At 31.9% G+C, this 16,924-nt stretch overlaps 1 protein-coding gene across 1 annotated transcript in view; it reads left to right on the top strand.

Annotated features, from left to right (window-relative positions):
* LOC106070820 (mucin-19) overlaps positions 1-16,924 on the top strand; it is a 112,929-nt gene that overhangs the window by 82,506 nt on the left and 13,499 nt on the right. Inside the window, exons 159-209 of the mRNA XM_056044148.1 lie at positions 61-157; positions 262-803; positions 945-993; positions 1,132-1,179; positions 1,396-1,454; positions 1,720-1,816; positions 1,921-2,462; positions 2,604-2,652; positions 2,791-2,838; positions 3,055-3,113; positions 3,379-3,475; positions 3,580-4,121; positions 4,263-4,311; positions 4,450-4,497; positions 4,706-4,764; positions 5,030-5,126; positions 5,221-5,843; positions 5,985-6,033; positions 6,172-6,219; positions 6,428-6,486; positions 6,752-6,848; positions 6,953-7,494; positions 7,636-7,684; positions 7,823-7,870; positions 8,087-8,145; positions 8,411-8,507; positions 8,612-9,153; positions 9,295-9,343; positions 9,482-9,529; positions 9,746-9,804; positions 10,070-10,166; positions 10,271-10,812; positions 10,954-11,002; positions 11,141-11,188; positions 11,397-11,455; positions 11,721-11,817; positions 11,912-12,534; positions 12,676-12,724; positions 12,863-12,910; positions 13,119-13,177; positions 13,443-13,539; positions 13,644-14,185; positions 14,327-14,375; positions 14,514-14,561; positions 14,770-14,828; positions 15,094-15,190; positions 15,295-15,836; positions 15,978-16,026; positions 16,165-16,212; positions 16,421-16,542; positions 16,739-16,835. Coding sequence (XP_055900123.1) covers positions 61-157; positions 262-803; positions 945-993; positions 1,132-1,179; positions 1,396-1,454; positions 1,720-1,816; positions 1,921-2,462; positions 2,604-2,652; positions 2,791-2,838; positions 3,055-3,113; positions 3,379-3,475; positions 3,580-4,121; positions 4,263-4,311; positions 4,450-4,497; positions 4,706-4,764; positions 5,030-5,126; positions 5,221-5,843; positions 5,985-6,033; positions 6,172-6,219; positions 6,428-6,486; positions 6,752-6,848; positions 6,953-7,494; positions 7,636-7,684; positions 7,823-7,870; positions 8,087-8,145; positions 8,411-8,507; positions 8,612-9,153; positions 9,295-9,343; positions 9,482-9,529; positions 9,746-9,804; positions 10,070-10,166; positions 10,271-10,812; positions 10,954-11,002; positions 11,141-11,188; positions 11,397-11,455; positions 11,721-11,817; positions 11,912-12,534; positions 12,676-12,724; positions 12,863-12,910; positions 13,119-13,177; positions 13,443-13,539; positions 13,644-14,185; positions 14,327-14,375; positions 14,514-14,561; positions 14,770-14,828; positions 15,094-15,190; positions 15,295-15,836; positions 15,978-16,026; positions 16,165-16,212; positions 16,421-16,542; positions 16,739-16,835 — 8,272 coding nt within the window. The remainder of the gene's footprint in view (positions 1-60; positions 158-261; positions 804-944; positions 994-1,131; positions 1,180-1,395; positions 1,455-1,719; positions 1,817-1,920; positions 2,463-2,603; positions 2,653-2,790; positions 2,839-3,054; positions 3,114-3,378; positions 3,476-3,579; positions 4,122-4,262; positions 4,312-4,449; positions 4,498-4,705; positions 4,765-5,029; positions 5,127-5,220; positions 5,844-5,984; positions 6,034-6,171; positions 6,220-6,427; positions 6,487-6,751; positions 6,849-6,952; positions 7,495-7,635; positions 7,685-7,822; positions 7,871-8,086; positions 8,146-8,410; positions 8,508-8,611; positions 9,154-9,294; positions 9,344-9,481; positions 9,530-9,745; positions 9,805-10,069; positions 10,167-10,270; positions 10,813-10,953; positions 11,003-11,140; positions 11,189-11,396; positions 11,456-11,720; positions 11,818-11,911; positions 12,535-12,675; positions 12,725-12,862; positions 12,911-13,118; positions 13,178-13,442; positions 13,540-13,643; positions 14,186-14,326; positions 14,376-14,513; positions 14,562-14,769; positions 14,829-15,093; positions 15,191-15,294; positions 15,837-15,977; positions 16,027-16,164; positions 16,213-16,420; positions 16,543-16,738; positions 16,836-16,924) is intronic.

The raw sequence follows: 16,924 nt of genomic DNA on the forward strand, positions 1-16,924 counted from the left end.
TTGGTTTACAATTATTAATTTGTATTCAAATTTATTTTTGTACCTATTTATATTTTCTAGAATGATACATCTAGTACATTACCAAAACTGAAGGAGGAAAAAACTGTGTTTGTAGTAATCCCTAAAGACACTACTGTAAAATATGAAGTCTGTGAAGGTGGGCACAATTATAACATTTTTTGTTTTTATTTAAATTTAAAACATAATTTACAATGAAATTATTATTAAATAACAATTTTTTATTCCAACTAAAAAAAACAGAAATAACAACTGCAACTCCCTCAACACAATTTACAACAGAAGCAACCACAACAGGAGCAACAACACCAGGAACAACCACATCAGGAAGAACAGAAGCAACAACAACAGGAGCTACCACATTGGTAAAAACAGAAGGAACAACTTTAGGAACAACAGGAGCAACCACATCAGGAACAACAGGACCAACCACATCAGGAACAACAGGAGCAACAACACCAGGAACAACCACATCAGGAAGAACAGGAGCAACAACAACAGGAGCAACCACATTGGTAACAACAGGAGGAACCACTTCAGGAACAACAGGAGCAACCACATCAGGAACAACAGGACCAACCACATCTGGAAGTACAGTAACAACTGCTGGACCTTGTGGTGTATCCATGACACGTCAACCAGTTGATAGCAAATTTAACCCTGTCACAACCAACTTACCAAGCTCTGAAGATATTCCCCAAATTGGTGTCATTGATAATTCTCGTGGAAAGCTCCAAACTATTGACTTACCTAATGGAGGCCAAGTGTTGGTTCCTGTAGATGAGGTTAGTTTAGCTTTTAATATATATGTACATAATAGTGATACTTGAACAAAATGTTTTTTTAAAGCTCAAAAAGCTTTCTAGTTTTAAAAAAAATAAAATTATTTATTTTTGACATGCTATTACATTTCTTTTTTATTACAGAGAACTTTTAATCCTGTTGAGGAATCCAAACCAATATACTTTACATATCGTAAGTTGAGTCTTTTTGAAAAATATTTTTTTTTTAGAAAAAGAGCAGCTAGCTGTATTTAAGATAGACTCTTTATCTATATTTGTAAAAAATTATTATAAATGTATGTAATTTTAATAAAATCTATAATATATGCAGCTAAAGATTCTTCTAATGATGTGCCAGAAGATATCAAAAATATTCCTGGTAAGTACAAGTTTAACTTTTCTATTTGGTAAATATCAAAGCACTTGTATACATTCTGTCCTTTTTCCTGTGATTCAAAGAATCATGTTCATTGTGCATGTTTTGTTTTGAAGCTCTAATTTTTGTTAGTAAAAATTTAGAAAGTGTATGTGTATCAATAAAGAAAAGATTTCCAATAAGAGTTGTATTGAAAATATTTCACTGACTTTATTACAGGACTAAGTACAGTCTACATAGTTAGTCCCCCAGGAGCTCCAGATGAATTTCTTGTACTGGTAGTAATAAAACCTACAGAGTCATTTACTGTTCCAGACAAAGGAACTCCTTATATCCCCTTGGTTCGTATATGTCTTGTAATTGGTTATTGAACCTTTTTAAATTTGATGCTGCATAGAAAAGCTGATGGTTGTTTAGTTTATGAATATTGTTATAATTTTTAAATAACCATTAAAAGATATGCTTTTAAAAAAACAACATAATTTGGTTTACAATTATTAATTTGTATTCAAATTTATTTTTGTACCTATTTATATTTTCTAGAATGATACATCTAGTACATTACCAAAACTGAAGGAGGAAAAAACTGTGTTTGTAGTAATCCCTAAAGACACTACTGTAAAATATGAAGTCTGTGAAGGTGGGCACAATTATAACATTTTTTGTTTTTATTTAAATTTAAAACATAATTTACAATGAAATTATTATTAAATAACAATTTTTTATTCCAACTAAAAAAAACAGAAATAACAACTGCAACTCCCTCAACACAATTTACAACAGAAGCAACCACAACAGGAGCAACAACACCAGGAACAACCACATCAGGAAGAACAGAAGCAACAACAACAGGAGCTACCACATTGGTAAAAACAGAAGGAACCACTTCAGGAACAACAGGAGCAACCACATCAGGAACAACAGGACCAACCACATCAGGAACAACAGGAGCAACAACACCAGGAACAACCACATCAGGAAGAACAGGAGCAACAACAACAGGAGCAACCACATTGGTAACAACAGGAGGAACCACTTCAGGAACAACAGGAGCAACCACATCAGGAACAACAGGACCAACCACATCTGGAAGTACAGTAACAACTGCTGGACCTTGTGGTGTATCCATGACACGTCAACCAGTTGATAGCAAATTTAACCCTGTCACAACCAACTTACCAAGCTCTGAAGATATTCCCCAAATTGGTGTCATTGATAATTCTCGTGGAAAGCTCCAAACTATTGACTTACCTAATGGAGGCCAAGTGTTGGTTCCTGTAGATGAGGTTAGTTTAGCTTTTAATATATATGTACATAATAGTGATACTTGAACAAAATGTTTTTTTAAAGCTCAAAAAGCTTTCTAGTTTTAAAAAAAATAAAATTATTTATTTTTGACATGCTATTACATTTCTTTTTTATTACAGAGAACTTTTAATCCTGTTGAGGAATCCAAACCAATATACTTTACATATCGTAAGTTGAGTCTTTTTGAAAAATATTTTTTTTTTAGAAAAAGAGCAGCTAGCTGTATTTAAGATAGACTCTTTATCTATATTTGTAAAAAATTATTATAAATGTATGTAATTTTAATAAAATCTATAATATATGCAGCTAAAGATTCTTCTAATGATGTGCCAGAAGATATCAAAAATATTCCTGGTAAGTACAAGTTTAACTTTTCTATTTGGTAAATATCAAAGCACTTGTATACATTCTGTCCTTTTTCCTGTGATTCAAAGAATCATGTTCATTGTGCATGTTTTGTTTTGAAGCTCTAATTTTTGTTAGTAAAAATTTAGAAAGTGTATCTGTATCAATAAAGAAAAGATTTCCAATAAGAGTTGTATTGAAAATATTTCACTGACTTTATTACAGGACTAAGTACAGTCTACATAGTTAGTCCCCCAGGAGCTCCAGATGAATTTCTTGTACTGGTAGTAATAAAACCTACAGAGTCATTTACTGTTCCAGACAAAGGAACTCCTTATATCCCCTTGGTTCGTATATGTCTTGTAATTGGTTATTTAACCTTTTTAAATTTGATGCTGCATAGAAAAGCTGATGGTTGTTTAGTTTATGAATATTGTTATAATTTTTAAATAACCATTAAAAGATATGCTTTTAAAAAAACAACATAATTTGGTTTACAATTATTAATTTGTATTCAAATTTATTTTTGTACCTATTTATATTTTCTAGAATGATACATCTAGTACATTACCAAAACTGAAGGAGGAAAAAACTGTGTTTGTAGTAATCCCTAAAGACACTACTGTAAAATATGAAGTCTGTGAAGGTGGGCACAATTATAACATTTTTTGTTTTTATTTAAATTTAAAACATAATTTACAATGAAATTATTATTAAATAACAATTTTTTATTCCAACTAAAAAAAACAGAAATAACAACTGCAACTCCCTCAACACAATTTACAACAGAAGCAACCACAACAGGAGCAACAACACCAGGAACAACCACATCAGGAAGAACAGGAGCAACAACAACAGGAGCTACCACATTGGTAACAACAGAAGGAACCACTTCAGGAACAACAGGAGCAACCACATCAGGAACAACAGGACCAACCACATCAGGAACAACAGGAGCAACAACACCAGGAACAACCACATCAGGAAGAACAGGAGCAACAACAACAGGAGCAACCACATTGGTAACAACAGGAGGAACCACTTCAGGAACAACAGGAGCAACCACATCAGGAACAACAGGACCAACCACATCTGGAAGTACAGTAACAACTGCTGGACCTTGTGGTGTATCCATGACACGTCAACCAGTTGATAGCAAATTTAACCCTGTCACAACCAACTTACCAAGCTCTGAAGATATTCCCCAAATTGGTGTCATTGATAATTCTCGTGGAAAGCTCCAAAATATTGACTTACCTAATGGAGGCCAAGTGTTGGTTCCTGTAGATGAGGTTAGTTTAGCTTTTAATATATATGTACATAATAGTGATACTTGAACAAAATGTTTTTTTAAAGCTCAAAAAGCTTTCTAGTTTTAAAAAAAATAAAATTATTTATTTTTGACATGCTATTACATTTCTTTTTTATTACAGAGAACTTTTAATCCTGTTGAGGAATCCAAACCAATATACTTTACATATCGTAAGTTGAGTCTTTTTGAAAAATATTTTTTTTTTAGAAAAAGAGCAGCTAGCTGTATTTAAGATAGACTTTTTATCTATATTTGTAAAAAATTATTATAAATGTATGTAATTTTAATAAAATCTATAATATATGCAGCTAAAGATTCTTCTAATGATGTGCCAGAAGATATCAAAAATATTCCTGGTAAGTACAAGTTTAACTTTTCTATTTGGTAAATATCAAAGCACTTGTATACATTCTGTCCTTTTTCCTGTGATTCAAAGAATCATGTTCATTGTGCATGTTTTGTTTTGAAGCTCTAATTTAAAAATTTAGAAAGTGTATGTGTATCAATAGAGAAAAGATTTCCAATAAGAGTTGTATTGAAAATATTTCACTGACTTTATTACAGGACTAAGTACAGTCTACATAGTTAGTCCCCCAGGAGCTCCAGATGAATTTCTTGTACTGGTAGTAATAAAACCTACAGAGTCATTTACTGTTCCAGACAAAGGAACTCCTTATATCCCCTTGGTTCGTATATGTCTTGTAATTGGTTATTGAACCTTTTTAAATTTGATGCTGCATAGAAAAGCTGATGGTTGTTTAGTTTATGAATATTGTTATAATTTTTAAATAACCATTAAAAGATATGCTTTTAAAAAAACAACATAATTTGGTTTACAATTATTAATTTGTATTCAAATTTATTTTTGTACCTATTTATATTTTCTAGAATGATACATCTAGTACATTACCAAAACTGAAGGAGGAAAAAACTGTGTTTGTAGTAATCCCTAAAGACACTACTGTAAAATATGAAGTCTGTGAAGGTGGGCACAATCATAACATTTTTATTATGTGTATAAAATCTTAAAATTTTTAAGAATATAATATGTTTTTAAATTATTAAAAATGTATTTACAGAACGACCTCCTGGATCAGAATCAACAAGTGTTTCTCAAAGTACACCAGCACAGCCAACTGAAACTGAAACAACATCACCAACAGTTACTTTGCCAGTTGGATCTAGTACATCCTCTGCACCTACAGTTTCTGTAACTGAAACAGTATCAGAAACAACAGTACCATCCACATCAGGAACAACAGGAGCAACAACACCAGGAACAACCACATCAGAAAGAACAGGAGCAACAACAACAGGAGCAACCACATCAGGAACAACAGGACCAACCACATCAGGAACAACAGGAGCAACAACACCAGGAACAACCACATCAGGAAGAACAGGAGCAACAACAACAGGAGCAACCACATTGGTAACAACAGGAGGAACCACTTCAGGAACAACAGGAGCAACCACATCAGGAACAACAGGACCAACCACATCTGGAAGTACAGTAACAACTGCTGGACCTTGTGGTGTATCCATGACACGTCAACCAGTTGATAGCAAATTTAACCCTGTCACAACCAACTTACCAAGCTCTGAAGATATTCCCCAAATTGGTGTCATTGATAATTCTCGTGGAAAGCTCGAAACTATTGACTTACCTAATGGAGGCCAAGTGTTGGTTCCTGTAGATGAGGTTAGTTTAGCTTTTAATATATATGTACATAATAGTGATACTTGAACAAAATGTTTTTTTAAAGCTCAAAAAGCTTTCTAGTTTTAAAAAAAATAAAATTATTTATTTTTGACATGCTATTACATTTCTTTTTTATTACAGAGAACTTTTAATCCTGTTGAGGAATCCAAACCAATATACTTTACATATCGTAAGTTGAGTCTTTTTGAAAAATATTTTTTTTTTAGAAAAAGAGCAGCTAGCTGTATTTAAGATAGACTCTTTATCTATATTTGTAAAAAATTATTATAAATGTATGTAATTTTAATAAAATCTATAATATATGCAGCTAAAGATTCTTCTAATGATGTGCCAGAAGATATCAAAAATATTCCTGGTAAGTACAAGTTTAACTTTTCTATTTGGTAAATATCAAAGCACTTGTATACATTCTGTCCTTTTTCCTGTGATTCAAAGAATCATGTTCATTGTGCATGTTTTGTTTTGAAGCTCTTATTTAAAAATTTAGAAAGTGTATGTGTATCAATAGAGAAAAGATTTTCAATAAGAGTTGTATTGAAAATATTTCACTGACTTTATTACAGGACTAAGTACAGTCTACATAGTTAGTCCCCCAGGAGCTCCAGATGAATTTCTTGTACTGGTAGTAATAAAACCTACAGAGTCATTTACTGTTCCAGACAAAGGAACTCCTTATATCCCCTTGGTTCGTATATGTCTTGTAATTGGTTATTGAACCTTTTTAAATTTGATGCTGCATAGAAAAGCTGATGGTTGTTTAGTTTATGAATATTGTTATAATTTTTAAATAACCATTAAAAGATATGCTTTTAAAAAAACAACATAATTTGGTTTACAATTATTAATTTGTATTCAAATTTATTTTTGTACCTATTTATATTTTCTAGAATGATACATCTAGTACATTACCAAAACTGAAGGAGGAAAAAACTGTGTTTGTAGTAATCCCTAAAGACACTACTGTAAAATATGAAGTCTGTGAAGGTGGGCACAATTATAACATTTTTTGTTTTTATTTAAATTTAAAACATAATTTACAATGAAATTATTATTAAATAACAATTTTTTATTCCAACTAAAAAAAACAGAAATAACAACTGCAACTCCCTCAACACAATTTACAACAGAAGCAACCACAACAGGAGCAACAACACCAGGAACAACCACATCAGGAAGAACAGGAGCAACAACAACAGGAGCTACCACATTGGTAACAACAGAAGGAACCACTTCAGGAACAACAGGAGCAACCACATCAGGAACAACAGGACCAACCACATCAGGAACAACAGGAGCAACAACACCAGGAACAACCACATCAGGAAGAACAGGAGCAACAACAACAGGAGCAACCACATTGGTAACAACAGGAGGAACCACTTCAGGAACAACAGGAGCAACCACATCAGGAACAACAGGACCAACCACATCTGGAAGTACAGTAACAACTGCTGGACCTTGTGGTGTATCCATGACACGTCAACCAGTTGATAGCAAATTTAACCCTGTCACAACCAACTTACCAAGCTCTGAAGATATTCCCCAAATTGGTGTCATTGATAATTCTCGTGGAAAGCTCGAAACTATTGACTTACCTAATGGAGGCCAAGTGTTGGTTCCTGTAGATGAGGTTAGTTTAGCTTTTAATATATATGTACATAATAGTGATACTTGAACAAAATGTTTTTTTAAAGCTCAAAAAGCTTTCTAGTTTTAAAAAAAATAAAATTATTTATTTTTGACATGCTATTACATTTCTTTTTTATTACAGAGAACTTTTAATCCTGTTGAGGAATCCAAACCAATATACTTTACATATCGTAAGTTGAGTCTTTTTGAAAAATATTTTTTTTTTAGAAAAAGAGCAGCTAGCTGTATTTAAGATAGACTCTTTATCTATATTTGTAAAAAATTATTATAAATGTATGTAATTTTAATAAAATCTATAATATATGCAGCTAAAGATTCTTCTAATGATGTGCCAGAAGATATCAAAAATATTCCTGGTAAGTACAAGTTTAACTTTTCTATTTGGTAAATATCAAAGCACTTGTATACATTCTGTCCTTTTTCCTGTGATTCAAAGAATCATGTTCATTGTGCATGTTTTGTTTTGAAGCTCTAATTTTTGTTAGTAAAAATTTAGAAAGTGTATGTGTATCAATAAAGAAAAGATTTCCAATAAGAGTTGTATTGAAAATATTTCACTGACTTTATTACAGGACTAAGTACAGTCTACATAGTTAGTCCCCCAGGAGCTCCAGATGAATTTCTTGTACTGGTAGTAATAAAACCTACAGAGTCATTTACTGTTCCAGACAAAGGAACTCCTTATATCCCCTTGGTTCGTATATGTCTTGTAATTGGTTATTGAACCTTTTTAAATTTGATGCTGCATAGAAAAGCTGATGGTTGTTTAGTTTATGAATATTGTTATAATTTTTAAATAACCATTAAAAGATATGCTTTTAAAAAAACAACATAATTTGGTTTACAATTATTAATTTGTATTCAAATTTATTTTTGTACCTATTTATATTTTCTAGAATGATACATCTAGTACATTACCAAAACTGAAGGAGGAAAAAACTGTGTTTGTAGTAATCCCTAAAGACACTACTGTAAAATATGAAGTCTGTGAAGGTGGGCACAATTATAACATTTTTTGTTTTTATTTAAATTTAAAACATAATTTACAATGAAATTATTATTAAATAACAATTTTTTATTCCAACTAAAAAAAACAGAAATAACAACTGCAACTCCCTCAACACAATTTACAACAGAAGCAACCACAACAGGAGCAACAACACCAGGAACAACCACATCAGGAAGAACAGGAGCAACAACAACAGGAGCTACCACATTGGTAACAACAGAAGGAACCACTTCAGGAACAACAGGAGCAACCACATCAGGAACAACAGGACCAACCACATCAGGAACAACAGGAGCAACAACACCAGGAACAACCACATCAGGAAGAACAGGAGCAACAACAACAGGAGCAACCACATTGGTAACAACAGGAGGAACCACTTCAGGAACAACAGGAGCAACCACATCAGGAACAACAGGACCAACCACATCTGGAAGTACAGTAACAACTGCTGGACCTTGTGGTGTATCCATGACACGTCAACCAGTTGATAGCAAATTTAACCCTGTCACAACCAACTTACCAAGCTCTGAAGATATTCCCCAAATTGGTGTCATTGATAATTCTCGTGGAAAGCTCCAAACTATTGACTTACCTAATGGAGGCCAAGTGTTGGTTCCTGTAGATGAGGTTAGTTTAGCTTTTAATATATATGTACATAATAGTGATACTTGAACAAAATGTTTTTTTAAAGCTCAAAAAGCTTTCTAGTTTTAAAAAAAATAAAATTATTTATTTTTGACATGCTATTACATTTCTTTTTTATTACAGAGAACTTTTAATCCTGTTGAGGAATCCAAACCAATATACTTTACATATCGTAAGTTGAGTCTTTTTGAAAAATATTTTTTTTTTAGAAAAAGAGCAGCTAGCTGTATTTAAGATAGACTCTTTATCTATATTTGTAAAAAATTATTATAAATGTATGTAATTTTAATAAAATCTATAATATATGCAGCTAAAGATTCTTCTAATGATGTGCCAGAAGATATCAAAAATATTCCTGGTAAGTACAAGTTTAACTTTTCTATTTGGTAAATATCAAAGCACTTGTATACATTCTGTCCTTTTTCCTGTGATTCAAAGAATCATGTTCATTGTGCATGTTTTGTTTTGAAGCTCTAATTTTTGTTAGTAAAAATTTAGAAAGTGTATGTGTATCAATAAAGAAAAGATTTCCAATAAGAGTTGTATTGAAAATATTTCACTGACTTTATTACAGGACTAAGTACAGTCTACATAGTTAGTCCCCCAGGAGCTCCAGATGAATTTCTTGTACTGGTAGTAATAAAACCTACAGAGTCATTTACTGTTCCAGACAAAGGAACTCCTTATATCCCCTTGGTTCGTATATGTCTTGTAATTGGTTATTTAACCTTTTTAAATTTGATGCTGCATAGAAAAGCTGATGGTTGTTTAGTTTATGAATATTGTTATAATTTTTAAATAACCATTAAAAGATATGCTTTTAAAAAAACAACATAATTTGGTTTACAATTATTAATTTGTATTCAAATTTATTTTTGTACCTATTTATATTTTCTAGAATGATACATCTAGTACATTACCAAAACTGAAGGAGGAAAAAACTGTGTTTGTAGTAATCCCTAAAGACACTACTGTAAAATATGAAGTCTGTGAAGGTGGGCACAATTATAACATTTTTTGTTTTTATTTAAATTTAAAACATAATTTACAATGAAATTATTATTAAATAACAATTTTTTATTCCAACTAAAAAAAACAGAAATAACAACTGCAACTCCCTCAACACAATTTACAACAGAAGCAACCACAACAGGAGCAACAACACCAGGAACAACCACATCAGGAAGAACAGGAGCAACAACAACAGGAGCTACCACATTGGTAACAACAGAAGGAACCACTTCAGGAACAACAGGAGCAACCACATCAGGAACAACAGGACCAACCACATCAGGAACAACAGGAGCAACAACACCAGGAACAACCACATCAGGAAGAACAGGAGCAACAACAACAGGAGCAACCACATTGGTAACAACAGGAGGAACCACTTCAGGAACAACAGGAGCAACCACATCAGGAACAACAGGACCAACCACATCTGGAAGTACAGTAACAACTGCTGGACCTTGTGGTGTATCCATGACACGTCAACCAGTTGATAGCAAATTTAACCCTGTCACAACCAACTTACCAAGCTCTGAAGATATTCCCCAAATTGGTGTCATTGATAATTCTCGTGGAAAGCTCCAAAATATTGACTTACCTAATGGAGGCCAAGTGTTGGTTCCTGTAGATGAGGTTAGTTTAGCTTTTAATATATATGTACATAATAGTGATACTTGAACAAAATGTTTTTTTAAAGCTCAAAAAGCTTTCTAGTTTTAAAAAAAATAAAATTATTTATTTTTGACATGCTATTACATTTCTTTTTTATTACAGAGAACTTTTAATCCTGTTGAGGAATCCAAACCAATATACTTTACATATCGTAAGTTGAGTCTTTTTGAAAAATATTTTTTTTTTAGAAAAAGAGCAGCTAGCTGTATTTAAGATAGACTTTTTATCTATATTTGTAAAAAATTATTATAAATGTATGTAATTTTAATAAAATCTATAATATATGCAGCTAAAGATTCTTCTAATGATGTGCCAGAAGATATCAAAAATATTCCTGGTAAGTACAAGTTTAACTTTTCTATTTGGTAAATATCAAAGCACTTGTATACATTCTGTCCTTTTTCCTGTGATTCAAAGAATCATGTTCATTGTGCATGTTTTGTTTTGAAGCTCTAATTTAAAAATTTAGAAAGTGTATGTGTATCAATAGAGAAAAGATTTCCAATAAGAGTTGTATTGAAAATATTTCACTGACTTTATTACAGGACTAAGTACAGTCTACATAGTTAGTCCCCCAGGAGCTCCAGATGAATTTCTTGTACTGGTAGTAATAAAACCTACAGAGTCATTTACTGTTCCAGACAAAGGAACTCCTTATATCCCCTTGGTTCGTATATGTCTTGTAATTGGTTATTTAACCTTTTTAAATTTGATGCTGCATAGAAAAGCTGATGGTTGTTTAGTTTATGAATATTGTTATAATTTTTAAATAACCATTAAAAGATATGCTTTTAAAAAAACAACATAATTTGGTTTACAATTATTAATTTGTATTCAAATTTATTTTTGTACCTATTTATATTTTCTAGAATGATACATCTAGTACATTACCAAAACTGAAGGAGGAAAAAACTGTGTTTGTAGTAATCCCTAAAGACACTACTGTAAAATATGAAGTCTGTGAAGGTGGGCACAATCATAACATTTTTATTATGTGTATAAAATCTTAAAATTTTTAAGAATATAATATGTTTTTAAATTATTAAAAATGTATTTACAGAACGACCTCCTGGATCAGAATCAACAAGTGTTTCTCAAAGTACACCAGCACAGCCAACTGAAACTGAAACAACATCACCAACAGTTACTTTGCCAGTTGGATCTAGTACATCCTCTGCACCTACAGTTTCTGTAACTGAAACAGTATCAGAAACAACAGTACCATCCACATCAGGAACAACAGGAGCAACAACACCAGGAACAACCACATCAGGAAGAACAGGAGCAACAACAACAGGAGCAACCACATCAGGAACAACAGGACCAACCACATCAGGAACAACAGGAGCAACAACACCAGGAACAACCACATCAGGAAGAACAGGAGCAACAACAACAGGAGCAACCACATTGGTAACAACAGGAGGAACCACTTCAGGAACAACAGGAGCAACCACATCAGGAACAACAGGACCAACCACATCTGGAAGTACAGTAACAACTGCTGGACCTTGTGGTGTATCCATGACACGTCAACCAGTTGATAGCAAATTTAACCCTGTCACAACCAACTTACCAAGCTCTGAAGATATTCCCCAAATTGGTGTCATTGATAATTCTCGTGGAAAGCTCGAAACTATTGACTTACCTAATGGAGGCCAAGTGTTGGTTCCTGTAGATGAGGTTAGTTTAGCTTTTAATATATATGTACATAATAGTGATACTTGAACAAAATGTTTTTTTAAAGCTCAAAAAGCTTTCTAGTTTTAAAAAAAATAAAATTATTTATTTTTGACATGCTATTACATTTCTTTTTTATTACAGAGAACTTTTAATCCTGTTGAGGAATCCAAACCAATATACTTTACATATCGTAAGTTGAGTCTTTTTGAAAAATATTTTTTTTTTAGAAAAAGAGCAGCTAGCTGTATTTAAGATAGACTCTTTATCTATATTTGTAAAAAATTATTATAAATGTATGTAATTTTAATAAAATCTATAATATATGCAGCTAAAGATTCTTCTAATGATGTGCCAGAAGATATCAAAAATATTCCTGGTAAGTACAAGTTTAACTTTTCTATTTGGTAAATATCAAAGCACTTGTATACATTCTGTCCTTTTTCCTGTGATTCAAAGAATCATGTTCATTGTGCATGTTTTGTTTTGAAGCTCTTATTTAAAAATTTAGAAAGTGTATGTGTATCAATAGAGAAAAGATTTTCAATAAGAGTTGTATTGAAAATATTTCACTGACTTTATTACAGGACTAAGTACAGTCTACATAGTTAGTCCCCCAGGAGCTCCAGATGAATTTCTTGTACTGGTAGTAATAAAACCTACAGAGTCATTTACTGTTCCAGACAAAGGAACTCCTTATATCCCCTTGGTTCGTATATGTCTTGTAATTGGTTATTGAACCTTTTTAAATTTGATGCTGCATAGAAAAGCTGATGGTTGTTTAGTTTATGAATATTGTTATAATTTTTAAATAACCATTAAAAGATATGCTTTTAAAAAAACAACATAATTTGGTTTACAATTATTAATTTGTATTCAAATTTATTTTTGTACCTATTTATATTTTCTAGAATGATACATCTAGTACATTACCAAAACTGAAGGAGGAAAAAACTGTGTTTGTAGTAATCCCTAAAGACACTACTGTAAAATATGAAGTCTGTGAAGGTGGGCACAATTATAACATTTTTTGTTTTTATTTAAATTTAAAACATAATTTACAATAAAATTATTATTAAATAACAATTTTTTATTCCAACTAAAAAAAACAGAAATAACAACTGCAACTCCCTCAACACAATTTACAACAGAAGCAACCACAACAGGAGCAACAACACCAGGAACAACCACATCAGGAAGAACAGGAGCAACAACAACAGGAGCTACCACATTGGTAACAACAGAAGGAACCACTTCAGGAACAACAGGAGCAACCACATCAGGAACAACAGGACCAACCACATCAGGAACAACAGGAGCAACAACACCAGGAACAACCACATCAGGAAGAACAGGAGCAACAACAACAGGAGCAACCACATTGGTAACAACAGGAGGAACCACTTCAGGAACAACAGGAGCAACCACATCAGGAACAACAGGACCAACCACATCTGGAAGTACAGTAACAACTGCTGGACCTTGTGGTGTATCCATGACACGTCAACCAGTTGATAGCAAATTTAACCCTGTCACAACCAACTTACCAAGCTCTGAAGATATTCCCCAAATTGGTGTCATTGATAATTCTCGTGGAAAGCTCCAAACTATTGACTTACCTAATGGAGGCCAAGTGTTGGTTCCTGTAGATGAGGTTAGTTTAGCTTTTAATATATATGTACATAATAGTGATACTTGAACAAAATGTTTTTTTAAAGCTCAAAAAGCTTTCTAGTTTTAAAAAAAATAAAATTATTTATTTTTGACATGCTATTACATTTCTTTTTTATTACAGAGAACTTTTAATCCTGTTGAGGAATCCAAACCAATATACTTTACATATCGTAAGTTGAGTCTTTTTGAAAAATATTTTTTTTTTAGAAAAAGAGCAGCTAGCTGTATTTAAGATAGACTCTTTATCTATATTTGTAAAAAATTATTATAAATGTATGTAATTTTAATAAAATCTATAATATATGCAGCTAAAGATTCTTCTAATGATGTGCCAGAAGATATCAAAAATATTCCTGGTAAGTACAAGTTTAACTTTTCTATTTGGTAAATATCAAAGCACTTGTATACATTCTGTCCTTTTTCCTGTGATTCAAAGAATCATGTTCATTGTGCATGTTTTGTTTTGAAGCTCTAATTTAAAAATTTAGAAAGTGTATGTGTATCAATAGAGAAAAGATTTCCAATAAGAGTTGTATTGAAAATATTTCACTGACTTTATTACAGGACTAAGTACAGTCTACATAGTTAGTCCCCCAGGAGCTCCAGATGAATTTCTTGTACTGGTAGTAATAAAACCTACAGAGTCATTTACTGTTCCAGACAAAGGAACTCCTTATATCCCCTTGGTTCGTATATGTCTTGTAATTGGTTATTGAACCTTTTTAAATTTGATGCTGCATAGAAAAGCTGATGGTTGTTTAGTTTATGAATATTGTTATAATTTTTAAATAACCATTAAAAGATATGCTTTTAAAAAAACAACATAATTTGGTTTACAATTATTAATTTGTATTCAAATTTATTTTTGTACCTATTTATATTTTCTAGAATGATACATCTAGTACATTACCAAAACTGAAGGAGGAAAAAACTGTGTTTGTAGTAATCCCTAAAGACACTACTGTAAAATATGAAGTCTGTGAAGGTGGGCACAATTATAACATTTTTTGTTTTTATTTAAATTTAAAACATAATTTACAATGAAATTATTATTAAATAACAATTTTTTATTCCAACTAAAAAAAACAGAAATAACAACTGCAACTCCCTCAACACAATTTACAACAGAAGCAACCACAACAGGAGCAACAACACCAGGAACAACCACATCAGGAAGAACAGGAGCAACAACAACAGGAGCTACCACATTGGTAAAAACAGAAGGAACCACTTCAGGAACAACAGGAGCAACCACATCAGGAACAACAGGACCAACCACATCAGGAACAACAGGAGCAACAACACCAGGAACAACCACATCAGGAAGAACAGGAGCAACAACAACAGGAGCAACCACATTGGTAACAACAGGAGGAACCACTTCAGGAACAACAGGAGCAACCACATCAGGAACAACAGGACCAACCACATCTGGAAGTACAGTAACAACTGCTGGACCTTGTGGTGTATCCATGACACGTCAACCAGTTGATAGCAAATTTAACCCTGTCATAACCAACTTACCAAGCTCTGAAGATATTCCCCAAATTGGTGTCATTGATAATTCTCGTGGAAAGCTCCAAACTATTGACTTACCTAATGGAGGCCAAGTGTTGGTTCCTGTAGATGAGGTTAGTTTAGCTTTTAATATATATGTACATAATAGTGATACTTGAACAAAATGTTTTTTTAAAGCTCAAAAAGCTTTCTAGTTTTAAAAAAAATAAAATTATTTATTTTTGACATGCTATTACATTTCTTTTTTATTACAGAGAACTTTTAATCCTGTTGAGGAATCCAAACCAATATACTTTACATATCGTAAGTTGAGTCTTTTTGAAAAATATTTTTTTTTTAGAAAAAGAGCAGCTAGCTGTATTTAAGATAGACTCTTTATCTATATTTGTAAAAAATTATTATAAATGTATGTAATTTTAATAAAATCTATAATATATGCAGCTAAAGATTCTTCTAATGATGTGCCAGAAGATATCAAAAATATTCCTGGTAAGTACAAGTTTAACTTTTCTATTTGGTAAATATCAAAGCACTTGTATACATTCTGTCCTTTTTCCTGTGATTCAAAGAATCATGTTCATTGTGCATGTTTTGTTTTGAAGCTCTAATTTAAAAATTTAGAAAGTGTATGTGTATCAATAGAGAAAAGATTTCCAATAAGAGTTGTATTGAAAATATTTCACTGACTTTATTACAGGACTAAGTACAGTCTACATAGTTAGTCCCCCAGGAGCTCCAGATGAATTTCTTGTACTGGTAGTAATAAAACCTACAGAGTCATTTACTGTTCCAGACAAAGGAACTCCTTATATCCCCTTGGTTCGTATATGTCTTGTAATTGGTTATTGAACCTTTTTAAATTTGATGCTGCATAGAAAAGCTGATGGTTGTTTAGTTTATGAATATTGTTATAATTTTTAAATAACCATTAATGCTTTTAAAAAAACAACATAATTTGGTTTACAATTATTAATTTGTATTCAAATTTATTTTTGTACCTATTTATATTTTCTAGAATGATACATCTAGTACATTACCAAAACTGAAAGAGGAAAAAACTGTGTTTGTAGTAATCCCTAAAGACACTACTGTAAAATATGAAGTCTGTGAAGGTGGGCACAATCATAACATTTTAATTATGTGTATAAAATCTTAAAATTTTTAAGAATATAATATGTTTTAAAATTATTAAAAATGTATT

Source organism: Biomphalaria glabrata, chromosome 1 (assembly GCF_947242115.1).
Source record: "Biomphalaria glabrata chromosome 1, xgBioGlab47.1, whole genome shotgun sequence".
NCBI lineage: Eukaryota > Metazoa > Mollusca > Gastropoda > Planorbidae > Biomphalaria > Biomphalaria glabrata.